Raw genomic sequence first — 26,793 nt, 5'->3', positions numbered from 1 at the left:
AATCCCTGTATTATATAGCGCTCTGGTGTGTGCTGGCATACTCTCTCTCTGTCTCCCCAAAGGGCTTTGTGGGGTCCTGTCTTCTGTCAGAGCATTCCCTGTGTGTGTGCGGTGTGTCGGTACGGCTGTGTCGACATGTTTGATGAGGAGACTTATGTGGAGGAGCAGGTGCCTATAAATGTGTTGTCACCCCCTGCGGGGCAGACACCGGAGTGGATGGACTTGTGGAAGGAATTACGCGAAAGTGTCGACTCCTTACATAAAAAATTTGACGACATGCCAAATGTGGGGCAGCCGGCTTCTCAGTCCGTGCCTGCCCAGACGTCTCAAAAGTCATCAGGGGCTCTAAAACGCCCGCTACCTCAGGTGACAGACACAGATGTCGACACGGATACTGATACCAGTGTCGACGACGAAGAGACTAATGTAATGTCCAATAGGGCCACTCGTTATATGATTGAGGCAATGAAAAATGTTTTACACATTTCTGAGGTGACCCCAGGTACCACAAAAAAGGGTATTATGTTTGGGGAGAAAAAACTACCAGTAGTTTTTCCCCCTTCTGAAGAATTAAATGACGTGTGTGAACTAGCGTGGGCTTCCCCTGATAAAAAATTTGTAATTTCAAAAAAATTACTAATGGCGTACCCTTTCCCGCCAGAGGATAGGTCACGTTGGGAAACACCCCCTAAGGTGGATAAAGCACTTACGCGCTTATCAAAAAAGGTGGCACTGCCGTCCCAAGATACGGCCGCCCTAAAGGAACCTGCTGACAGAAAGCAGGAGGCTCTCCAAAAAGCTATATATACACACACTGGTATTATACTGAGACCAGCTATTGCCTCAGCATGGATGTGCAGTGCGGCAGCTGCATGGTCAGACTCCCTGTCAGAGAACATTGACACCCTAGACAGGGACACTATATTGCTAAACGTAGAGCATATTAAAGACGCTGTCTTTTACATAAGAGATGCACAGAGGGATATTTGCCGGCTGGCATCAAAAATAAGTGCACTGTCCATTTGTGCCAGGAGAGGGTTATGGACCCGGCAGTGGACAGGGGATGCAGATTCCAAAAGGCACATGGAAGTTTTGCCTTATAAGGGTGAGGAGTTGTTCGGGGATGGTCTTTCAACAGCTGGGAAGTCGGCATTTTTGCCACATGTCCCCTCACAACCAAAGAGAGCACCGTATTATCAGGTGCAGTCCTTTCGCCCTCAAAAGAGCAGACGGGGTAGAGGCGCGTCCTTTCTGCCCAGAGGCAGAGGTAGGGGAAAAAAGCTGCAGCATACAGCCACTTCCCAGGAACAAAAGACCTCCCCCGCTTCTTCTGCTAAGTCCGCCGCATGACGCTGGGGCTCAGCAGGCGGAGCCAGGTACGGTGGGGGGCCGTCTCAAAAACTTCAGCAATCAGTGGGCTCGCTCACAGGTAGATCCCTGGATCCTTCAAGTGGTATCTCAGGGGTACAGGCTGGAATTCGAGACATCCCCCACCCTCCCCCCCGCAGTTTCCTCAAATCTGCCTTACCAACGACTCCTTCAGAAAGGGAGGCTGTGTTAGAGGCAATTCACAAGCTGTATTCCCAGCAGGTGATAGTCAAGGTGCCCCTACTTCAACAAGGACGGGGTTACTATTCCACAATGTTTGTGGTACCGAAACGGGACGGTTCGGTGAGACCCATTTTAAATTTGAAATCCTTGAACACATTTTAAAAAAATTTAAGTTCAAGATGGAATCGCTCAGGGCGGTTATTGCAAGCCTGGAAGAGGGAGATTACATGGTATCTCTGGACATCAAGGATGCTTACCTGCATGTCCCCATTTACCATCCTCACCAGGAGTACCTCAGATTTGTGGTACAGGATTGTCATTACCAATTCCAGACGTTGCCGTTCGGCCTGTCCACGGCACCGAGGGTATTTACCAAGGTAATGGCCGAAATGATGATTCTGGACACGGTCCAGAAAAAAGTGTTTCTCCCAGAGGAGAAAGCAGAGGAGCTGTCGTCTCTAGTGAGAGGCCTCCTGAAACCAAAACAGGTGTCGGTGCATCATTGCACGCGAGTCCTGGGAAAGATGGTAGCTTCCTACGAAGCGATTCCATTCGGCAGGTTCCATGCCAGAACCTTTCAGTGGGACCTGTTGGACCAATGGTCCGGATCGCATCTTCAAATGCATCGGTTGATAACCCTGTCTCCAAGGACCAGGGTGTCTCTGCTGTGGTGGCTGCAGAGTGCTCATCTCAGAGAGGGCCGCAGATTCGGCATACAGGACTGGGTCCTGGTGACCACGGATGCCAGCCTTCGGGGCTGGGGGGCAGTCACTCAGGGAAGAAACTTCCAAGGACTTTGGTCGAGTCAGGAGACTTCCCTACACATAAATGTTCTGGAACTGAGGGCCATTTACAATGCCCTAAGTCAAGCAAAGCCCCTGCTTCAAAACCGGCCGGTTCTGATCCAGTCAGGCAACATCACGGCGGTCGCCCATGTAAATCGACAGGGCGGCACAAGAAGCAGGGCGGCGATGGCAGAAGCCACAAGGATTCTCCGTTGGGCGGAAAATCACGTGTTAGCACTGTCAGCAGTGTTCATTCCGAGAGTAGACAACTGGGAAGCAGACTTCCTCAGCAGGTACGACCTCCACCCGGGAGAGTGGGGACTTCATCCAGAAGTATTCCTACCGATTGTAAACCGTTGGGAAAGGCCACAGGTGGACATGATGGCGTCCCGCTTAAACAAAAAGCTGGAAAAATATTGCGCCAGGTCGAGAGACCCTCAGGCGATAGCTGTGGACGCTCTAGTGACACCGTGGGTGTACCGGTCGGTTTGTGTTCCCTCCTCTTCCTCTCATACCCAAGGTACTGAGGATAATAAGGAGAAGAGGCGTAAGAACTATACTCATTGTTCCGGATTGGCCAAGAAGAGCTTGGTACCCGGAACTTCAAGAAATGATCTCAGAGGACCCATGGCCTCTGCCGCTCAGACAGGACCTGCTGCTGCAGGGGCCCTGTCTGTTCCAAGACTTACCGCGGCTGCGTTTGACGGCATGGCGGTTGAACGCCGGATCCTAAAAGAAAAGGGTATTCCGGAGGAAGTCATTCCTACGCTTATTAAAGCTAGGAAAGATGTAACCGTACAACATTATCACCGCATATGGCGAAAATATGTTGCGTGGTGTGAGGCCAGGAAGGCCCCAACGGAGGAATTCCAGTTAGGTCGATTTCTGCACTTCCTACAGTCAGGGGTGACTATGGGCCTAAAATTGGGTTCCATTAAGGTCCAGATTTCGGCTCTGTCGATTTTCTTCCAAAAAGTACTGGCTTCACTGCCTGAAGTTCAGACATTTGTCAAGGGAGTGCTGCATATTCAGCCTCCTTTTGTGCCCCCAGTGGCACCGTGGGACCTCAACGTGGTGTTGGGTTTCCTAAAGTCACATTGGTTTGAGCCACTCAAAACCGTGGATTTAAAATATCTCACGTGGAAAGTGGTCATGCTTTTGGCCTCGGCTTCGGCAAGGCGGGTGTCAGAATTGGCGGCTTTGTCATGTAAAAGCCCCTATTTGATTTTCCATATGGATAGGGCAGAATTGAGGACTCGTCCCCAATTTCTTCCTAAGGTGGTATCAGCTTTTCACTTGTACCAACCTATCGTGGTGCCTGCGGCTACTAGGGACTTGGAGGACTCCAAGTTACTGGACGTAGTCAGGGCCTTGAAAATTTATGTTTCCAGGACGGCTGGAGTCAGGAAGACTGGCTCGCTATTTATCCTGTATGCACCAAACAAGATGGGTGCTCCTGCTTCAAAGCAAACTATTACTCGCTGGATTTGTAGCACAAGTCAGCTTGCGCATTCTGTGGCTGGCCTGCCACAGCCTAAATCTGTAAAAGCCCATTCCACGAGGAAAGTGGGCTCTTCTTGGGCGGCTGCCCGAGGGGTCTCGGCTTTACAACTTGCCGAGCTGCTACTTGGTCAGGGGCAAACACGTTTGCCAAATTCTACAAATTTGATACCCTGGCTGAGGAGGACCTTGAGTTCTCTCATTCGGTGCTGCAGAGTCATCCGCACTCTCATTCGGTGCTGCAGAGTCATCCGCACTCTCCCGCCCGTTTGGGAGCTTTGGTATAATCCCCATGGTCCTTACGGAGTCCCCAGCATCCACTAGGACGTTAGAGAAAATAAGATTTTACTCACCGGTAAATCTATTTCTCGTAGTCCGTAGTGGATGCTGGGCGCCCGTCCCAAGTGCGGACTGTCTGCAATACTTGTATATAGTTATTGTTAACTAAAAGGGTTATTGTTGAGCCATCTGTTGAGAGGCTCTGTTATGTTCATACTGTTAACTGGGTATAATATCACGAGTTATACGGTGTGATTGGTGTGGCTGGTATGAGTCTTACCCGGGATTCAAAATCCTTTCCTTATTGTGTCAGCTCTTCCGGGCACAGTATCCTTACTGAAGTCTGGAGGAGGGTCATAGTGGGAGGAGCCAGTGCACACCAGGTAGTCCTAATTCTTTCTTAGCTGTGCCCAGTCTCCTGCGGAGCCGCTATTCCCCATGGTCCTTACGGAGTCCCCAGCATCCACTACGGACTACGAGAAATAGATTTACCGGTGAGTAAAATCTTATTTTATATGCAAAATAAAAAGCAAGCACTATTGGTAACAATGGATTGTTTTAATTTGGGTATATTTGTAGTTCCATAGCTACTAACGTGGCCGACTTTTTATGGTTTTTGAACCTTGACGTTTGTCTCAACTTTTTTTATTTATTTTTTTATTTAAGAGGTTTTCAGATTTAGTATTTTTCCTCAATTTCTGAGACATTAAGAAACTGCTTTCTGATGGTTCATTATAGGTAGGCTGACCATACTATTCCTTTAAACTGGGACACTTATGAATTACACAGGTTCTGTGGCTGGCTTAATTCCATCCTGCATTTCACCTACTGTAGTTCTAATACGCCATAGAACTTTTGAAACTCATGAGTGTGCCAGTTTAAAGGGATAGTATGGTAAACCTAATTATAAGTGTCCTGCTACGCCTTGTACACCTGATATTTGTTTATATGAAGGTGTTGGTGATCATCTATGTACATTGCTATATTATCTAGCAGCCTTTGTGCTGCTTCTTATGGTGTGTACACACGGTGAGATTTTTTTCTTACAATTTTGACTATATAGTCAAAATTGTAAGAAAAGTTAATGCAGATCGCAAAGTGAAAGTCACCTTGCAATCCCTATTCGATGCCGATGCGCGGTTGGCATCGCAAGAATAGATAGACTGTGCAGGCAAGTCAATTTTGACTATCTCTATAGAAGAGAGAGTCAAAATTGACACTTAGCCAAAATCGCACATAGGGGGTCATTCCGAGTTCGCTCGTTGCCGATTTTCGCTATATTGCGATTAGTCGCTTACTGCGCATGCGCAAGGTTCGCAGAGCGCATGCGCTTAGTTATTTTACACAAAAGTTAGGTAATTTTACTCACGGCATAACAAGGTTTTTTCATCATTCTGGTGATCGTACTGTGACAGGAAGTGGGTGTTTCTGGGCGGAAACTTGCCGTTTTCTGGGCGTGTGCGAAAAAACGCTGGCGTTTCTGGGAAAAACGCGGGAGTGTCTGAAGAAACGGGGGAGTGTCTGAGCGAACGCTGGGTGTGTTTGTGACGTCAAACCAGGAACAAAACTGACTGAACTGATCACAATGGCTGAGTAAGTCTCGAGCTACTCAGAAACTGCTAAGAAATTTCTATTCGCAATTCTGCCCTTCTATCGTTCGCAATTCTGCTATGCTAAGATACACTCCCAGAGGGCGGCGGCTTAGCGTGTGCAATGCTGCTAAAAGCAGCTAGCGAGCGAACAACTCGGAATGAGGGCCATAGTCCGTATCGCAAGCACATACTTATCTTTGCGTTGCAGGACTGTCACTACCAGTTTCAGGCCCTGCCCTTTGGGCGCTCCATGGCATCAAGGGTGTTTACCAAGGTTATGGCGGAGATTGTTTCTCCTCCGCAAGCAGGGAGTGAACATAATACCGTACCTCAGGGATGGGGAACAACACCTGGAGGGCCAAAGGTTCCCCATCCTTGCCTTACCTGGACGATCTACTGATAAAAGCACCGTCCAGGGAGAGGTTGTTACACAGCATTGCCCTCTCCACACGACTACTCCAGGATCACTGGTGGATTCTGAATCTGCCAAAATCTCACCTGGAACCAACACTGAGGCTTCCGTTCCTAGGGATGATACTGGATACGGAGGTACAGAAGGTGTTCCGTCCTCTGGAAAAGGCATTGGTAATTCAGTCAATGGCAAGGGTCGTCCTACGGCTGCCCCGGATATCTGTACATCTGTGCATTCGCCTCCTGGGAAAGATGGTAGCCTCTTACAGGGCACTGCAGTACGGGAGGTTTCACGCAAGACCCTTCCAGCTGGATCTTCTGGACAAATGGTCCGGATCGCATCTACACATGTACCGGAGGATCAGTCTGTCCACAGGAGCCAGGATTTCTCTTCTGTGGTGGCTACAGACTTCTCACCTGACCGAGGGCAGAAGGTTCGGGATTCAAAATTGGATTCTGCTAACCATGGATGCAAACCTCAGAGGGTGGGGAGCAGTCACGCAAGGGGAACGCTCCAAGGAAGATGGACAAGTCAGGAAGCCAATCTTCCCATCATCTGTGTTGGAACTAAGAGCAATATACAACGCTCTTCGGACGGCGTCTCATCTTCTTCAAAATCGAGACATCCAGGTTCAGTCGGACAATGTGACAGCGGTGACGTACATAAACCGTCAGGTTGGAACGAAGAGCAGAGCAGCAATGTTGGAGGTGACAAGGATTCTGCTCTAGGCAGAGGGACATGCCGTAGCGCTGTCTCCAAACTTAATTCCGGGAGTGGATAACTGGGAAGCAGACTTCCTCAGTAGACACGACCTCCACCTGGGAGAGTGGGGCCTTCAGCCGGAGGTGTTCGGGTGCTTGACACGTCGGTGGGGATTTACACAGATTGACATGATGGCCTCTCTTCTCAACAAGAAGCTCCAGCGGTATTGCTCCAGGTCAAGAGACCCACAGGCGGTGGACACTCTGACTCCGTGGGTCTACCAGATGGTGTATGTCTTTCCACCACTTCTGTTGATCCCAAGAATTCTGAAAAGAATAAAAAGGGTTCAAGCAATTCTCATTGCTCCGGATTTGTCAAGAATGGCTTGGTACGCGGATCTACTAGAGCTACTTCTGGAAGACCCGTGGCCTCTGCCTCTTCGGGAGGATTTTCTACAACAGGGGCTATTAGTCTATCAAGTCTTACAGCGGCTACGTTTGACGGCATGGAGGTTGAGCGTCAAATTCTAGCCCGGAAAGAGATTCCGGAAAAGGTAATTCCTACCTTGATCCAAGCCAGGAAAGGGGTAACGTCTAAACATTACCACCGGATTTGGAGAAAATAAGTCTCTTGGTGTGAGAACAGGAAATTTCCTGCAGTAGAATTTCAGTTGGGTCGTCTTCTGCTTTTTCTGCAGTCTGGTATAGATGTGGGCCTGCATCTGGGCTCCGTAAAGGTCCAGATTTCGGCCTTGTCCATTTTCTTCCAGAAACTGTTGGCGTTCCTTCCTGAGGTTCAGACCTTCTTGAAAGGAGTTCTGCACATCCAACCACCCTTTGTGCCTCCCACAGCACCTTGGCATCTTAACGTGGTGTTGCATTTTCTGCAATCTGATTGGTTTGAGCCTTTACAGGAGGTGGATGTAAAGTTTCTTACATGGAAAACAGTCACACTATTGGCCTTGGCAAGACGTGTTTTGGAATTGGGGGCCTTGTCTCACAAGAACCCCTATTTGATTTTTCATGAGGATATAGCTGAACTCGTGAGCAATTTCTTCCAAAGGTGGTGTCTGCATTTCACATCAACCAACCTATTGTGGTTCCGGTGCTTACTGACACCTCTTCTACTTCAAAGTCCCTGGATGTTGAGGGCTTTGAGAATCTGTCAAATGGACAGCTCGTCAGAGAAAATCGGACTCGCTGTTTGTGCTCTATGATCCCAAGAGAATTGGGTGTCCTGCTTCTAAGCAGTCTATTGCTCACTGGATCACGCTGACTATCAAGCATGCTTACTCTACTCGACAGCAGCTTTGCTGGTTCCTAAATCAGTTCATGCCCACTCTACTCGGTCGGTGGGTTCTTCCTGGGCGGCTGCCCGTCGTGTCTCAGCTTTACAGCTCTGCCGAGCAGCTACTTGGTCTGGGTCGAACACGTTTGCCAAGTTTTACAAGTTCGATATCTTGGACTCTGAGGACCTTCAGTTTGGTCAAGCAGTGTTGGAGGAGCCTCCGCGCTCTCCCTCCTGTACTGGGAGCTTTGGTACATCCCCATGGTACTAATGTGGACCCCAGCATCCTCTACGACGCAAGAGAAAATAGGATTTTGGTTACCTACCGGTAAATCCTTTTCTCGTAGTCCGTAGAGGATGCTTGGCGCCCGCCCAGCACTTTGTTTTCCATGCATTGGTTTTATGATTCAGTGTTACCTGGTTCTTAGGTAAGTTCTGCGTTGTTTACTGTTTCAGCTGTTGCTGAGTTGTTCCGGCAAGTTGGCCGGATTCGCATGTTTGTGTGAGCTGTTATGAATCCCGCCACTATCTGTGTAATTCCTTCTCTCGAAGTATGTCGTCTCCTCGGGCACAGTTTCTAGACGGAGTCTGGTAGGAGGGGAATAGAGGGAGGAGCCAGCCCACACTATTAAACTCTTAAAGTGCCAATGGCTCCTGGTGGACCAGTCTATACCCCATGGTACTAATGTGGACCCCAGCATCCTCTACGGACTACGAGAAAAGGATTTACCAGTAGGTAACCAAAATCCTATTTATCCTGCAAGGTGGGGTTATCAACTCAAACTCTGGCACACGATGGATTATGTGCAAATTGTTTTGCGTTTCAGCAGATTACAAGTCATCCTTTTTCAACGACAAGTAGATCCACCTTGGGCCATGTTTGCACAAACCTTATCCAGTATAGCTGACAGGTTGGTCCCTGCAGCTTCAACCTCAGGAATATGGTACACTATTAACCCATACATGTAGCTCCCATCTTATGGTATAGTCCCTACAGCTTCTACAAATCAACAAGCTGATAAACCAAGGGTAAATAGATCATCAAATTCACAACCTACACAGGATGATACAACAGATGACTCCATATACTCTACTTCACCATATGAAGAAAAAAATGGAGGGTTTCAGCTCAGAGGATATAGCTGAGTTAATTGGAGCAATGAAGGTTATTCTGTCTCTAGAGGATTCAGCTGAGCCAATAAATAAAACTTAGATACCTGTGTTTAAACGTCCCAAAACAGTTAGGGTTGAGTTTCCAGGGTCAGAGGAACTGACGGAAATTATGGAGGAACCTTGGGCTACGCCCAATAAGAAATATAGAATTCCAAAAAAATTTAATTCTTACTACCCTTTTCCAACTGGGGACTGTTTAAAAAGAGAAGTGTCTCCTAAGGTAGATACACACGTCATTCGATTAGTGAGAAAATCTATTTTGCCTTTGCCATCTACGTCATTAAATGATGTCACCGACAGAAGAGTTGATGGGTTTTAAAAAAAAAAAAAAAAAAAAAAAACATTTTCTCTTGTCAGGGGCAGTCATAAGGCCGGTTATGGCCTCAGCCTGGATGGCAAAAGCGGTAGTTAAATGGGCTGAAGAACTGGAAAATGGGCTCTCAGCACCTACTATGGAGCAGTAGTCCCATATAGCCTATATGAAACAGGTGGCGCTATTACTAGAAGAAGCAGCAATGGATATGGGTACGATTGCTTCTAAAGCGTCAGCCTTAACGGTAGCTGCTCGCAGAAAAATTTGGCTACTTACATGGAAAGCTGATTCAGAATCCAAAGGTTCTGGAAGCTTTGCCTTTTGTTGGGAACATTCTTTTTGGTAAAGAACGAACAGATATTCTGGAATCGGAAGCTGAATCCAAGAAGGTCAGGTTTCCTGCCAGTTATAACCCTAAGCCTAAGGGCTCTGGATTTCGGCCATTTCGGTGGCAAGGTAAAACAAAAGGTAAAAATTAATTAAAGCAAACCCAGTACAATAAGTCTGGTAAAGCAAAGAAGCAATGGGCCACTAGAGGGCCAGCTTCCAAACCAGAACAGAAACCATCAGCCTGATGGTGCAGGCCTCCACCTGGGGGACCCCAAGGTAGGGGGCTGTCTTCTTCAGTTTGCACACATATGGCAGCAGTCGTCAACAGACGCTTGGGTGCAAGAAGTGGTATCTCTGGGTTGTTTTCCCTTTCAAGAAGCAGCCTCCTCAAAGGTTTTTTTTGCACCAGCCCGTCTCTTAGAGGCGAAGGCCAGAGCACTGCAAGAAGCAGTTCAGAAATTGCTTCAGTCAGGGGTAATTATTCCAGTACCCCCGGCACAACGGGGGCAGGGTTTTTACTCCAACCTGTTTTTGGTCCAGAAGCCAAATGAGTCATTTCGGCCCATCCTCAATCTCAAAATGTATAGAAATATATTTGGGTCCCAAGGTTTCACATGGAGACGTTACGCTCCATAGTTTTGGCCATGGAACGAGGGGATTACATGGTATCTCTGGATATACAGGATGCTTACCTGCATGTGCCAATAGCATTGTCCCATCAGTGTTACCTCAGGTTCGCTATCCTCCAGCAACATTTTCAATTCCAGGCATTACCCTCTTTGGGTTAGCCACAGCCCCCAGAGTATTTACCAAGGTTATGGTGGTTATGGCAGCTTATCTCCGCAAGCAGGGGATAAGGATTTTCCCATACCTCGACGATCTTTTAATCCTGGCACAATCCCTGGAATTGCTCTTGAGCCATCTCCAACAGACAATAACTTGTCTACAGAAACACGGATGGCTCATAAATTGGGCAAAGTAGTCTCTGATTCCGTCACAACGGATGATTCACCTAGGGGCTGTTTTGGATTCAAGTCTGCAGAAAATATTTTTACCTGTGGGAAAGATATCCAAGGTGCAGTTAATGACTCAGGAATTGTTGCAAAGTCAAACAACATCAGTTCACACGGCAGTTCGAGTGATGGGGTTGATTGTGTCAACATTCGACATGGTGGAATATGCACAATTCCACTCAAGACCTTTACAACATCTGATTCAGACCAGATGGAATGGAGTACATCAGACAATAAGGAAAAAAATGATGGTACTTCCAGTAAAGGTAAAAAGGTAATTAGCCTGGTGGCTACAGACATCCCATCTAGACAAGGGGAGACCCTTTTGGATATCAGATTGGGAGATCCTGACAACGGATGCCAGTCTTCAGGGCTGGGGAGCAGTGTCTGGAAAATTGTAGTTCCAGGGACAATGGACCACAGAAGAAAGTTGCCTGCCAATAAATCTGTTGGAACTCCGGGCCATATACATGGCACTGATTCAGGCAAAGGACATTCTGCAAGGAAAACCAGTCCAGATCCGCTCGGACAATGCAATGGCAGTAGCGTACCTCAACCATCAGGGAGGAAATTGCAGCCAAAGAGCAATGAAGGAGGTAAGTCACATACTAAAGTGGGCAGAACTCCTCCATCTTCTGGCATTATCCGCTGTGTTCGTTCCAGGAGTCCTAAACTGGGAAGCGGACTTTCTCAGTCGACACACCATTCGAGCAACCGAATGGGCTCTACACCCAGAAGTATTTCAGACTCTAGTAGACAAGTGGGGGTTGCCAGAGAGAGATGTCATGGCGTCCAGTCTGAACAACAAAGTTCCGGCATACGGGTCAAGAACAAAAGACCCCAGAGCGATCCTTGTGGACGCACTGTCGGTGAAATGGGAATTTCATCTGGCATATCTGTTTCCTCCAATCTCCCTGATGCCCAGGGTGGTGAGGAAAATAAAGCAAGCAAAGGGTGCCGTGATTCTAATAGCTCCAGCTTGGCCCAGAAGGCATTGGTACACAGATCTGCAGAGGATGTCGATGGATGCCCCAATTCTGCTCCCTCAACGTCCAGATCTACTAATGCAGGGTCCTTGTTATCACAGGCATCTGGATTGGTTGTCTTTGATGGCGTGGCTGTTGAAACCTCTATTCTAAAGTCAAGAGGTTTTTCACAACAGGTAATTCAAACAATGCTCAGAGCAAGGAAACCTTCCTCTGCTCGCATTTATCACCGAATATGGCAAGCCTATATTCATTGGTGCAGTGAAAGAAATATGGATCCAAGATCTTTCAGAGTATCCAGAATCTTAGTTTTCCTTCAGGCAGGAATGGATAAGGGTTTGACGGTGGCTTCCTTGAGATTTCAAGTTTCAGCATTGACTGTATGGTTTCAGAAGAAGATTGCCACTTTACAGGATGTGCGTACTTTTTTTCCAGGGAATGCTGCGCATTCAACCACCTTTTGTTCCTCCTGCAGTACCTTGGGATTTAAGTCTGGTCCTCAAAGCCCTTCAAGGGGCTTCGTTTGAACCACTTAAGAAAGTGGATCTTAAATGGTTGACAGCTAAAGTACTCTTTCTACTGACTATAACATCCGCTAGAAGAGTATCAGATTTAGGAGCACTGTCATGTAAATCTCCTTTCCTGATTTTTTTTTTTTTTTTATCCAGATAAAGCAGTTCTCAGAATTAGGTCTGGTTATCTTCCTAAGGTGGTATCGAAGTTTCACCTTAACGAAGAAATTGTAGTCCCGGCTTTTCAGGTATCAGGACTTTCTGCGGGAGAAGCGACGCTGGACGTAGTTCGTGCATTAAGAATCTGCGTGGATCGTACCAGTGCCATCAGAAAGACAGATTCTCTCCACTCTTTACAGATTTCACAAGAGGGGATGGCCTGCTACTAAACAGACGCTAGCAAGATGGCTTCGAATGACTATTTCAGAAGAATACTTTCGAGCTGATCTCCCTGTTCCGGCTAATGTCTCTGCTCACTCATGGGCAGCACAACATGGTGCTTCAGCAGAACAGATATGTAAAGCAGCCACATGGTCTTCCATTAACACTTTCGTTAGACATTATGCCTTGGATACCTTTGCCTCTCATGACGTTGAATTCGGGCAAAAGGTTCTCCTGTCTAATCAGGAGCGTCCCCAACACTAAAAATTGCTTTGGGAAGTCCCAATGTTATCCTGTGGATAACCTGTGGACCCTGCCGGAGAATTATATGTTATGGTAAGAACTTTCCGTTGATAATGGTATTTCTACTATGTCCACAGGTTCCACAGGGATCCCACCCTGACGCACCTGATTTGAGAATCTTTATACTCACTAACCTCTTGCATGGAAGGGTGTGCAATGCGTGTTCTTCTCGCCTGAATAGGGTTCTACATACTGCTCCTGCCTAAATGCTTTGGAAACCACTGATTTGACGGAGTCGGTGGGCTGGATTATATGGACGAGCCCGTTGCATCCTGGGAGGCCAGAAAGCTTGTGATTGTTTGATGTCAATCTGCTGTCGCTCCATCATATCTCAATGTTATCCTGTGGAAACCTGTGGACATAGGAGAAATACCGTTATCAATCTTTTAACCGAGCAATCCGCATCTGGCAGTTCAACAGGAAGCCAACGCTGATGCTCCTACACCCCCACCGGGCTGCGACGCCACAAGTGGGTGTATGATTTCAGCTGGACCCCTGGCCCAACCTTCACTAACAGAGGACTGCAACCGAATAACTGGGGTACAAGTAATGCGGATTCCTTCTTGCGGGACCTGCATATTGCGCAGTCTGTTTACTGCTGACCTGGGGAGAGGGTCAGCAGCGCTGAGGTGCTCCCAGACTGCTTGAGCAGAACAGATATGTAAGGCAGCCACATGGTTTCCAATAAACACATTCAATCAGATATTATGCCTGGGATATCTTTGCCTCTCATGATGATCCTTTCGGGCGTAAGGTTCTCCTATTAATCAGGAGCGTCCCCACCACTAAAAATTGCTTTGGGAAGTCCCAATTTTATCCTGTGGATAACCTGTGGACCCTGCCAGAGAAATATACGTTATGGTAAGAACTTACCGTTTATAACGGTATTTCCCCTATGTCCACAGGTTTCCACAGGGATCACACCCTGACGCACCTGATTTGAGAATCTTTATACTCGCTAAACTCTTCCCTTTTGCATGGAAGAGTGTGAATGTGTGTTTCGCCTGAATAGGGTTCTACATAATGCTCCTGCCTAAATGCTTTGGAAACAACTGATTTGACTGAGTCAGTGGGCAGGATTATATGGACGAGCCCGGTGCATTCTGGGAGGCCAGAAAGCTTGTGATTGTTTGGTGCCAATCCGCTGTCGCTCCATCATATCCCAATGTTATCCTATGGAAACCTGTGGACATAGGAGAAATACCGTTATCAACGGCAAGTTCTTACCATAACGTATATTTACCTCAGGAATTGTCACAGGATGGTCTGTGCACAACCTGTATAGAGCCTCCCACCACCTCAGCCCCTCCAGCACTTTGTACAAGAATCCCCATGGGCATCTTGTACTACATTGCTAACGAAGATTGCTGACCATATTGCTACCCCACCTGTGGCTTCCCCTATGGGAATACCACAACCACTGCAGCCCTCACTGGCTCCCTCTATGGGATTCCCACATTCATTACAGCCTGTTTATCAGGCTTATGGTGACCCCACCTATACATACCACATGGTTGGACTCTTTCTCTAGCTCTGACCATGCATCTTGTTTTGAAAAGCAGCCAAGCTCTGTACAAAGTACACTGCCTGCACCCTCTACTTGTAAACGGCCTGTCTTCCTCAGTCTACCCCCCCTCTTGGATTCAGAAGAATCATTGATTACTGTTGAGCAGGTTGAGGTTTCAGATGCTGACTCCCCCTTAGAAGATGAGGAGGACTCGCCTAATTTTCATGTGGCTGTATTTATTAGGGCGGTCATTCTCACTTCCTCTAGAAGATGCTGATCTAGCCCCTACTACTAAAGATCCTCTGCGCAAACAGCAGAATGTGGTGTTAGTTGAGTTTCCACACTCAGACCACTTCTCAGAAGCTATGAGATATTCCTTATTCTTCCTCTATGGATTCCATAAGCGGGGCTGGCCAGCCAATAAACACTGGCACGTTGGCTTTGCATGACCATCTCGCAGGGTTACACACAGGCTGATCTGCCTGTTCAGATTATAGTATCTGCTCATTTTACTCGCTCTGTGGGTCCATCGTGGGCAGCACTCCGCGGAGCGTCTGAACAATTATGCAAGGCTACTATGTGGTCTTCTGCCCAGATGTTTCTTAGGTTCTATGCCTTTGATACACTTGGTTCTCGGGATGCAGCCTTTGGTCACCAAGTCTTCCTTTCAGCTTAGGAGCGTTCCCTCCCTAGAACTGCTTTGGGACATCCAAAGGTTAACCCTCTGGAGACCATGGACCCCGAAAAAAGAGTTATGGTAAAACTTTTAACTATTTTTCTTCAAGGTCTTTGGGATCCACAGTGCGCCCACTCTGACGCACCATGCTTCAATGGATTTCCTTTACGGTCACGAGTTCCCTCATCTTTTCTATGAGAGTGTGATTTCTGTGTGTACCATACTTTCTTCTCTCCTTTCTCCAGCTCCTGCTTTGGGCTTGTTAATGAAAACGAATGTGCCTGAGCATGGGGACGGAGTGTGAAGGCAGAGGAGCCCATTGCATCTTGAGAGCATCACAAAGCTTTAGTGTTCGGTGCCAGTTCTAGTCTCCACCAGATCATACTCAAGGTTAACCCTGTGGATCCCATGGACTTTGAAGAGAAAGTTAACGAAGGTAAGTTATGGTAAAACTCTCATTTAAAGATTTAAAAAGACTTTTTAAACTACGGTATATCAAATAAAAATGTAAAAACGTGAACTGTTTTGAAGGAATACATTGACTGTCACACACACTATACAGTAAGTGTCTCATATCAAATCAGTAGTCTCTTGGTGCTTCCTAGTTGTATCGTGTTGAGCCCAACGCTAGCAGAGTTGCACGGACCCTGGTGGCTCACTCTTGCCAGGAATCTCATGCTGCGTGGCATATAGAGGCTAGATATACGAGGACACATCTATATATGCAATATAAGCAAAGTATTGGCTTCTAGTCTTAAATGCTTACATATTAAACTGGTTCATACTCTTCAAAGTTCCCTGCGATCCTTTAGTTTCGTCACTTGTGTGCAAAAATATCCTTTCCTCCTTCGCTACCTTTTACTCCGTTATGTATGCACTGTCCTCCCATTACACACATTAGCTTCACTGACTGCTAATTTCCTGAAACTTTATTTAAAAAAAAAAAAGGCAATGGTAATTTTTGACAGTGTCTGCATTGTACAAGTATTTTTTGACCAGTTATTTAACTGGATTGCTAGCTGTATGCACCTGGTTGTTTTTTGTTTTTTTTTTAGCCACAAGCTCACACCTCCCTCATTTTGCTTATCTCACCCCCCCCCCCCCCCCCCCCCCCCTCCTGCCGAGGTTAAGAAATGCAATAGGAGGGGTGTGTGGCAGTTGTCAATAATTGTCGGGAGACAATCCTTCCAAAGCCTTATCATTGAGAGAGGGGCAAGCGCTCTTTCAAGTAAAGTACACTTTTTTTTCTCTGATCATAATTCACCCGTAAAAAAATCACCTGCACTGTACCAATCATTATGAAGTCCAGGGATGGATGTCTCCCATGCCAACTTCAAGTTCTCGGGGCAACCTGCTTTGAAAGTCTTCTCCCTCTATCAAATTATGTGACCCCTTAGTTGTAGTCTGATCATACAATATCATTCTGTACTTTACCAATATTGGTAGTCACTGGATAGAAGAAGGTACGTAACTGTGATCTGCACTTATTTTGGTACTTGGAGTACACTTTTTCAGCCTTTGTGCTCATTTAAAATAGGCATATATGGTCAGATTAATTGCCTGTCAAACCAACAGACATTTATGATAGCCTGTAATTCTGCAGATATCGTAGCCAAACACTGAGAGATCTCAATGTATATAGCCAAGATATGTGCGTTCCCCCCCATGGGAAGGGGCTATTTTCCTGTTCCTACCCAGTGAAGGAACGGTGTATGTTGTATGCCCAGCATAAGATGTTTCATTACCAAAACACTGTAACGCATACTGCATTAAGTCCAGAGTGGTGGCTTTCTAATATCCAGATCTACCACTTTCTGGCATCAAACACTGGGGTCCCATCATTTGATGTGGCATATTATTTTCTAAATTTTGGGCTACTGTAGTATTCCTGCACGTTTTATCAGAAAAATAAAATGCCTTTTCCTTTTTTTAAAGTGCAGATTTATTTTGTTTTCAATATAAGGATAAATTATACAGATGCATTCACGTACATCTAACCACAATACGCCACACAGCAGGAGATGCATGAGTAAGCCGCCAGGTCCCATGCAGCTCTGGTAATGTTGTGTCTTTTTTTTCCAACAATTCTTCTTAGGGCGCAGTGGGACTGGGGCGTACGAGTAGACTGCTGATTAATTTGATATAACACGTGTATGCGTGTGTGCGACTGAGTCTGCATACGGAGCAGAACAGAACTTGTTTTGGGAAAAAAGCTGTAGCTGTAACATTTTAGCACTTGGTAGACAAATTCAGAGACTCTGGCACACACATATATAAAAGGGTCATATATCATATGAATCGGCAGTCTCCTTGTGTGTCCTAGTCGCATAGCATTGCGACTTAGATGTATTTTTAGCAAGAAAGATACAGATGCTAGAGGGGCTATTTGGCATAACTGCAGCAAAGCTGTATGAGGATGTATCTGTAACTGCATAAATTCGATATTGATGTGGGAATTTGACCAGCACAAAATAGGCTCAGCTGTGAAGGGTTTTAATATCTTTAATAATTATATTTCTGTCACTGTCTCGGTCAGTAGTTTAGTCTATGGTTTAGTTTTACCTTTTTAACAGCTCAAAATGTGTTTTGCAAAACACTTCAGTTCTACAATTTTACTGTAAGTTTAAAATTATTTTCCTTAAAGGATGGCAGAATGTTACATTGTCATTTATAGGTGGAAGTATATTCCAAACTAATGCACACTTCTGTTATCAATTATGGTAACTGAATTGAATGTTTCAGAAAAGTCTGTCTATATTAGTTTGTCCTCTGCAGAGGTTGTATGGTAACATCTGTTTAGAGATTGTGAAAATTGCAAACCGTTTGAGTTTTGAAAAACATTTCACCTGGAGGACGCTGTAACGTGAGGTAGAAGTGCTAAACAATGTGCTGCAGTACATTGTACATACTGTATGTAGGAAAGGGGAAGTGGATGTACCTCTGCACAAGTTAAATACAAATAATGCATCACTGAAGATAATCCCAATGAATAACCATCAAAATTATGTATGTACCAGTTGGTTATTCGGGGTGCTATCGGAGACAAAACTGATGGCCACAAGGAACGTGTGCCAACAAAGATACTCTTTCTCTCTCTTCCTTGTGTACATTGTACCTTGTCCTAAAATGTCTGTATTTGTAACTGCTCCATAGGTTGGCACAAATGTTTATGGTTTGTTTAAAGGGCAGTTATGTTTCTGTTCAAGACTATAGATATAATTTTCTCTCTCCATTTTTACTCTTTAGCAACATCACAGTGGAATCAAATACATGGTTAAAAACCTGTATAGTTGCAGTTCAAAAAATGGGCAAGAAATGGATAGCACTGGTAATATAAAACAACCTGTTGGAAACAGGGGAACCTATCAGTATAATCGGAACAGTTGGAAGAGGAAAAAGCAAACCAGGGACAGCTTACCCATCAGCATCAGCAGATGATGAATTACATTTTCCTGCAACTGGAGTTCTTGTGCAAAGGAAATATTCTGATTGGATTGCACACTTTGTTTTTTGTTTCTTTTACAGTGGGTTAATCTGCCTTTTTTATGGCTGGGTCACCTTTCCAAAGATGTATATGAATAGACTTGCATCAATATTTTTGTACTTTTTGCAGAATTCCTTAGCATTACAGCATTAAGTGTGTGTCTGTTGTGTTTTTCTTTTAAATACTGTTTTCATTCAAAACTTTTTTTTTCCTTTCAATTTCTCCCCAATTAAAGTTTGACTTTTTAATAAGAAAAAGAAGAAAAATGACTTCACGAATATGGAGTTCATGGCAACCAGCTATCTTTATAGCAATGTAAATAAGAACGTTGTTTGCGCAATCCTTTATTTACTCTAGAACGTTAATTCACTTTTATAGTGAACAGTGGGGTAGGCTTTTGTTATACGTAATTCCTGCAAAGCAGAGACTTTTTTTTTTTTCTTTCATACATGATGGTAATTTAAACAATCACAATTTGCTCACTGGGTTCTTTTCTGTAAAACTGCATTTTTATTCTATAATTTTTAACCCAATCTAATCATTTTAATGTTTCAGAAAGTACACTATCCACTACAAATGCATACTAAAGTATAGGGAAGATAACGCCGGTCAACTTTAGTAATCATTGATATCTTTCAGTGTAGAATTTATTTTGATTTCTTTATAGAATCCTTGCATGTTCTGCTTAGAACTAGTCTAATGAGCCAACTGTATGCATTTCATGTAAATTGTATCTTTAATTAGGCACTTTTTTTTCGTCTTTAGTTTACTCATGCATACAGGATTTCTATGCAAGTGTGAGTTGTGTTTTTTTTTTTTTAATATACCCCCTTCCGCCTATACAATTACTATTTCTGAGGGGTTTTACTTCCCATAAAACTTTGAATGCTCTTAAAGCCACTCGAAAACTGGTGGGCCAGCATCTATTTTCAAACTGGTACATACTGTAGCTGATACCAAGCTACAAACTTTTCCTGTAGGAAAATTAGCATGGTAACAGATTAGTGGCTTGTCAAGGCATAAATAATGCAGCCAATACTGTACTGAAAGAATGATGCACATGAGTGTAGTTTGTCAATCCAAGGACAAAGTAATGTAACAAGGACCTGCAAATAGTGACAAATGTGCTTCATTTCTAAAATCTTGTGCATAGTCTAACAGTAAACAATGCTGAACAATTTGCATACTTGGTTTATTATGGATCAGCATCACATTTTCAAAGACAAACTTTTGCTATCTATATGTATTGCATATTTTAATGTTTTAAGGGAAAGCATCATGTTCTAATTCAAGTAACAATCTTATTTTGATCTGCTCGTTTAAATAGAACATGTGTGAAATTTCTGAGAAAATTGTGGAGACTGAAATAAAAGCTATTTTTTTATGTATTTTCTATTTCATTTTTAATAAAACAAACCTAAAAAGCCTGTTTAGTCTTGCTTTATTGCATGGTTGTATACTTTTTTGGTAGGCAATTATTTGCGGTCTTACACATTGCTTGGGATAAAAATGTACTTGTTTCTCCGGCTGTGTTCACAGGTTATCCATAGGATAACATTAGGATATGCTGGAGCGACAGTGGAAATTCCACCAAATAGTCAAGAACTTTCTGGACTCGCAGTATGCATCGGGCTCATCCATATAATCCCGCCTACCGACTCAGTCAAATCAGTTTTTTGTTTGGTGCGTCAGGATCCGGACCATGGTCACAGGGCTGCTGTTAAGGCAGCCCTAAGCTTTTATTTAATTTTTTTTTTACTCTGTTTTGAGTGATCTTTCTTAACAGCGTCTTAAACACATGCTAGAAAGAGTCGCTCCAACAACTCTCCACCGGGTCGCAGCAACGCTTACCTCCGGGTATTAGTGCTGTCTCGACAGGCGTCTGTGTCGGATGTTCTAGCAGGTCCAGCAGACGTTACCAGGCTGTGGCCAGAGCATGGGGAGAAGGTAAGGCATCGGTTGCACTTGCTAGGGGATTCCGGACACAGCCGCACTGTATTGGAGACCACAAACAGTAGCTGATGCGCCGCCACTCTTAAGTGCTCCAGCGCTATGCTTTAGGGATCATAGGTGCCAGGACTAGGTTGAGGCTGCGATCCCTGGAGTTTGTCAGCAGAGGGAGTCAGATGCTCTCCTGGTCGCCCCTCCCCTCAGTTAATGACCAGTTTCCGTGCATCTCCTGTCCATGAACTGATGACCTCACTTCCGTCTCAGACGCTACCACGAGGATACTCGGTCGCAGCTTAGGCCGCTACGGTTGTGTGCATTAGAGTTGCCGCCGAGACCGGTGTAAACATCGATTTACATACAGGACTAAAAGCAACACTTTAAAAAGACATTCAATACACTTTAAATGGAGCCGCTGCGATCAATCCTTAGCCTACGTACTTTTTACACCATTAGCGTACAAAGCCCCGTACCGTGTACGTACTTTGCGTACAAATGCTGCGCTGGCCGTATAAAGTACACGCAGTGCGTACACACCCAAAGATACTCCGTGAGCACTTAGCAGCTACACGTGTGACTGAAATACACTTATAACCTTAGCAGGGAAAGGAGACACGACACCAGATTGTATTTAAAATGCCGGGTTCCGACACACCAACATATAATTACTGAAAGGGGATTACAATACAATAGAAAAATGGCTACAGTCAATGGTACATACGTTTTAGTTTTGCCTGCGCTTCCCAGTCTGGTCCTCAGTCATCAAGGTAGATGACCTTCAGAGTCTGTGATAGTGACCTGGCCTGCAGCTGGCTTTTTATACTGTGGATCAAAACATAATGCAATAGACACTGTGTGCTCTTCCATTGGTTCGGGGGTGGGACATATCCTGTGCACCGGGGATCATTGGTCAGCTCAAGAGGTGGGCGGTGGCTAAGACTTGAGATTTCTGTTGCTTGCATCTGAGTTCCCGCCCCATGACCAGTTAAACCCATCACATTAATCATACATAAATCTGGTATCATTAATAACTTAATGTTGTAATATATGATAATTTCTCTAACGTCCTAGTGGATGCTGGGGACTCCGAAAGGACCATGGGGAATAGCGGCTCCGCAGGAGACTGGGCACAAAGTAAAAGCTTTAGGACTAGCTGGTGTGCACTGGCTCCTCCCCCTATGACCCTCCTCCAAGCCTCAGTTAAGATTTTGTGCCCGAACGAGAAGGGTGCAATCTAGGTGGCTCTCCTGAGCTGCTTAGAGTAAAAGTTTAAATAGGTTTTTTTATTTTCAGTGAGACCTGCTGGCAACAGGCTCACTGCATCGAGGGACTAAGGGGAGAAGAAGCGAACTCACCTGCGTGCAGAGTGGATTGGGCTTCTTAGGCTACTGGACATTAGCTCCAGAGGGACGATCACAGGCCCAGCCATGGATGGGTCCCAGAGCCGCGCCGCCGGCCCCCTTACAGAGCCAGAAGAGTGAAGAGGTCCGGAAAATCGGCGGCAGAAGACGTCCTGCCTTCAATAAGGTAGCGCACAGCACCGCAGCTGTGCGCCATTGCTCTCAGCACACTTCACACTCCGGTCACTGAGTGCAGGGCGCTGGGGGGGGGCGCCCTGGGACGCAATGAAAATACCTTAAATGGCTAAAAATACATCACATATAGCTCCTGGGCTATATGGATGTATTTAACCCCTGCCAGTTTTCCACAAAAAAGCGGGAGAAAGGCTGCCGAAAAAGGGGCGGAGCCTATCTCCTCAGCACACAAGCGCCATTTTTTCCTCACAGCTCCGTTGGAGGAAGGCTCCCTGACTCTCCCCTGCAGTCCTGCACTACAGAAACAGGGTAAAACAAGAGAGGGGGGGCACTAAATTGGCATATTAATATATACAGCAGCTATATTAGGGAAAAACACTTATATAAGGTTATCCCTGTATATATATATATATAGCGCTCTGGTGTGTGCTGGCAAACTCTCCCTCTGTCTCCCCAAAGGGCTAGTGGGGTCCTGTCCTCTATCAGAGCATTCCCTGTGTGTGTGCTGTGTCGGTACGCTGTGTCGACATGTATGAGGAGGAAAATGGTGTGGAGGCGGAGCAATTGCCTGTGTTAGTGATGTCACCCCCTAGGGAGTCGACACCTGACTGGATGGTCTTATGGAAAGAATTACGTGATAGTGTCGGCACTTTACAAAAGACTGTTGACGACATGAGACAGCCGGCAAATCAGTTAATACCTGTACAGGCGTCTCAAACACCGTCAGGGGCTATAAAACGCCCGTTACCTCAGGTCGATACAGACACTGACATGGACACTGACTCCAGTGTCGACGGTGAGGAAACAAACGTATTTTCCAGTAGGGCCACACGTTACATGATCACGGCAATGAAGGAGGTTTTGAACATTTCTGATACTACAAGTACCACAAAAAAGGGTATTATGTGGGGTGTGAAAAAACTACCCGTAGTTTTTCCTGAATCAGATGAATTAAATGAGGTGTGTGATGAAGCGTGGGTTTCCCCCGATAAAAAACTGCTAATTTCTAAAAAATTATTGGCATTATACCCTTTCCCGCCAGAGGTTAGGGCGCGTTGGGAAACACCCCCTAGCGTAGATAAGGCGCTCACACGCTTATCAAAACAAGTGGCGTTACCGTCCCCTGATACGGCCGCCCTCAAGGAACCAGCTGATAGGAAGCTGGAAAATATCCTTAAAAGTATATACACACATACTGGTATTATACTGCGACCAGCAATCGCCTCAGCCTGGATGTGCAGTGCTGGGGTGGCTTGGTCGGATTCCCTGACTGAAAATATTGATACCCTGGACAGGGACAATATATTATTGACTATAGAGCATTTAAAGGATGCATTTCTATATATGCGAGATGCACAGAGGGATATTTGCACTCTGGCATCAAGAGTAAGTGCGATGTCCATTTCTGCCAGAAGAGGATTATGGACGCGACAGTGGTCAGGGGATGCGGATTCCAAACGGCATATGGAAGTATTGTCGTATAAAGGGGAGGAGTTATTTGGGGTCGGTCTATCGGACCTGGTGGCCACGGCAACGGCTGGAAAATCCACCTTTTTACCCCAAGTCACCTCGCAGCAGAAAAAGATACCGTCTTTTCAGGCTCAGTCCTTTCGTCCCCATAAGGGCAAGCGGGCAAAAGGCCACTCATATCTGCCCCGGGGCAGAGGAAGGGGAAAAAGACTGCAGCAAACAGCCTCTTCCCACGAACAGAAGCCCTCCCCCGCTTCTGCCAAGTCCTCAGCATGACGCTGGGGCCTTACAAGCGGACTCAGGCACGGTGGGGGCCCGTCTCAAGAATTTCAGCGCGCAGTGGGCACACTCGCAAGTGGACCCCTGGATCCTGCAGGTAGTATCTCAGGGGTACAAATTGGAATTCGAGACGTCTCCCCCTCGCCGGTTCCTGAAGTCTGCTTTACCAACGTCTCCCCCCGACAGGGAGGCGGTATTGGAAGCCATTCACAAGCTGTATTCCCAGCAGGTGATAATCAAGGTACCCCTCCTACAACAGGGAAAGGGGTATTATTCCACGCTGTTTGTGGTACCGAAGCCGGACGGCTCGGTGAGACTCATTTTAAATCTGAAATCCTTGAACACTTACATAAAAAGGTTCAAGTTCAAGATGGAGTCACTCAGAGCAGTGATAGCGAACCTGGAAGAAGGGGACTATATGGTGTCTCTGGACATCAAGGATGCTTACCTCCATGTCCCAATTTGCCCTTCTCACCAAGGGTACCTCAGGTTTGTGGTACAGAACTGTCACTATCAGTTTCAGACGCTGCCGTTTGGATTGTCCACGGCACCCCGGGTCTTTACCAAGGTAATGGCCGAAATGATGATTCTTCTTCGAAGAAAAGGCGTCTTAATTATCCCTTACTTGGACGATCTCCTGATAAGGGCAAGGTCCAGAGAACAGTTAGAGGTCGGAGTAGCACTATCTCAAGTAGTACTACGACAGCACGGATGGATTCTAAATATTCCAAAATTGCAGCTGATTCCGACGACACGTCTGCTGTTCCTAGGGATGATTCTGGACACAGTACAGAAAAAGGTGTTTCTCCCGGAGGAGAAAGCCAAGGAGTTATCCGACCTAGTCAGGAACCTCCTAAGACCAGGCCAAGTGTCAGTACATCAATGCACAAGGGTCCTGGGAAAGATGGTGGCTTCTTACGAAGCGATTCCATTCGGCAGATTCCACGCAAGAACTTTTCAGTGGGATCTGCTGGACAAATGGTCTGGATCGCATCTTCAAATGCATCAGCGGATAACCCTGTCTCCAAGGACAAGGGTGTCTCTCCTGTGGTGGTTACAGAGTGCTCATCTCCTAGAGGGCCGCAGATTCGGCATTCAGGATTGGGTCCTGGTGACCACGGATGCCAGCCTGAGAGGCTGGGGAGCAGTCACACAGGGAAGAAATTTCCAGGGCTTGTGGTCAAGCATGGAAACGTCACTTCACATAAATATCCTGGAACTAAGGGCCATTTACAATGCCCTAAGTCAGGCAAGACCTCTGCTTCAGGGTCAGCCGGTGTTGATCCAGTCGGACAACATCACGGCAGTCGCCCACGTAAACAGACAGGGCGGCACAAGAAGCAGGAGGGCAATGATGGAAGTGGCAAGGATTCTTCGCTGGGCGGAGAATCATGTGATAGCACTGTCAGCAGTGTTCATTCCGGGAGTGGACAACTGGGAAGCAGACTTCCTCAGCAGACACGATCTTCACCCGGGGGAGTGGGGACTTCACCCAGAAGTCTTCCACATGATTGTGAACCGTTGGGAAAAACCAAAGGTGGACATGATGGCGTCCCTCCTCAACAAAAAACTGGACAGATATTGCGCCAGGTCAAGGGACCCTCAGGCAATAGCTGTGGACGCTCTGGTAACACCGTGGGTGTACCAGTCAGTGTATGTGTTCCCTCCTCTTCCTCTCATACCAAAAGTACTGAGAATCATAAGAAGGAGAGGAGTAAAGACTATACTCGTGGCTCCGGATTGGCCAAGAAGGACTTGGTACCCGGAAATTCAAGAGATGCTCACGGAAGACCCGTGGCCTCTACCTCTAAGAAAGGACCTGCTCCAGCAGGGACCATGTCTGTTCCAAGACTTACCGCGGCTGCGTTTGACGGCATGGCGGTTGAACGCCGGATCCTGAAGGAAAAAGGCATTCCGGATGAAGTCATCCCTACCCTGATCAAAGCCAGGAAGGATGTAACCATACAACATTATCACCGTATTTGGCGTAAATATGTTGCGTGGTGCGAGGCCAGGAAGGCCCCTACAGAGGAATTTCAACTGGGTCGTTTCCTGCATTTCCTGCAAACAGGACTGTCTATGGGCCTCAAATTAGGGTCCATTAAGGTTCAAATTTCGGCCCTGTCAATATTCTTCCAAAAAGAACTGGCTTCTGTTCCTGAAGTTCAGACGTTTGTCAAGGGAGTACTGCATATACAGCCTCCTTTTGTGCCTCCAGTGGCACCTTGGGATCTCAATGTAGTTTTGGGATTCCTAAAATCACATTGGTTTGAACCACTCACCACTGTGGACTTAAAATATCTCACATGGAAAGTGGTAGTGCTGTTAGCCCTGGCTTCAGCCAGGCGTGTCTCAGAATTGGCGGCTTTATCCTATAAAAGCCCTTACCTAATTTTTCATACGGACAGGGCAGAATTGAGGACTCGTCCTCAATTTCTTCCTAAGGTGGTTTCAGCATTTCACCTGCGGCTACTAGGGACTTGGAGGATTCCAAGTTGCTGGACGTAGTCAGGGCCCTGAAAATATGTTTCCAGGACGGCTGGAGTCAGAAAATCTGATTCGCTGTTTATCCTGTATGCACCCAACAAGCTGGGTGCTCCTGCTTCTAAGCAGACGATTGCTCGTTGGATTTGTAGTACAATTCAGCTTGCACATTCTGTGGCAGGCCTGCCACAGCCAAAATCTGTAAAAGCCCATTCCACACGGAAAGTGGGCTCATCTTGGGCGGCTGCCCGAGGGGTCTCGGCTTTACAACTTTGCCGAGCAGCTACTTGGT

General features: G+C 46.2%; 1 protein-coding gene across 1 annotated transcript in view; it reads left to right on the top strand.

The window, feature by feature from the left end:
- The window catches only part of TENT4A (terminal nucleotidyltransferase 4A), a 383,360-nt gene extending 363,147 nt beyond the window's left edge, over nt 1–20,213 (top strand). The window contains exon 12 of the mRNA XM_063922770.1: nt 18,549–20,213. Coding sequence (XP_063778840.1) covers nt 18,549–18,740 — 192 coding nt within the window. The 3' untranslated portion in view covers nt 18,741–20,213. The remainder of the gene's footprint in view (nt 1–18,548) is intronic.
- The last annotated feature ends 6,580 nt before the right edge of the window (nt 20,214–26,793 follow it).

Source organism: Pseudophryne corroboree, chromosome 5 (assembly GCF_028390025.1).
Source record: "Pseudophryne corroboree isolate aPseCor3 chromosome 5, aPseCor3.hap2, whole genome shotgun sequence".
Lineage (NCBI taxonomy): Eukaryota > Metazoa > Chordata > Amphibia > Anura > Myobatrachidae > Pseudophryne > Pseudophryne corroboree.
Note: the sequence above shows the minus strand (reverse complement) of the source record. Positions and strands in the feature narration are given on the sequence as shown.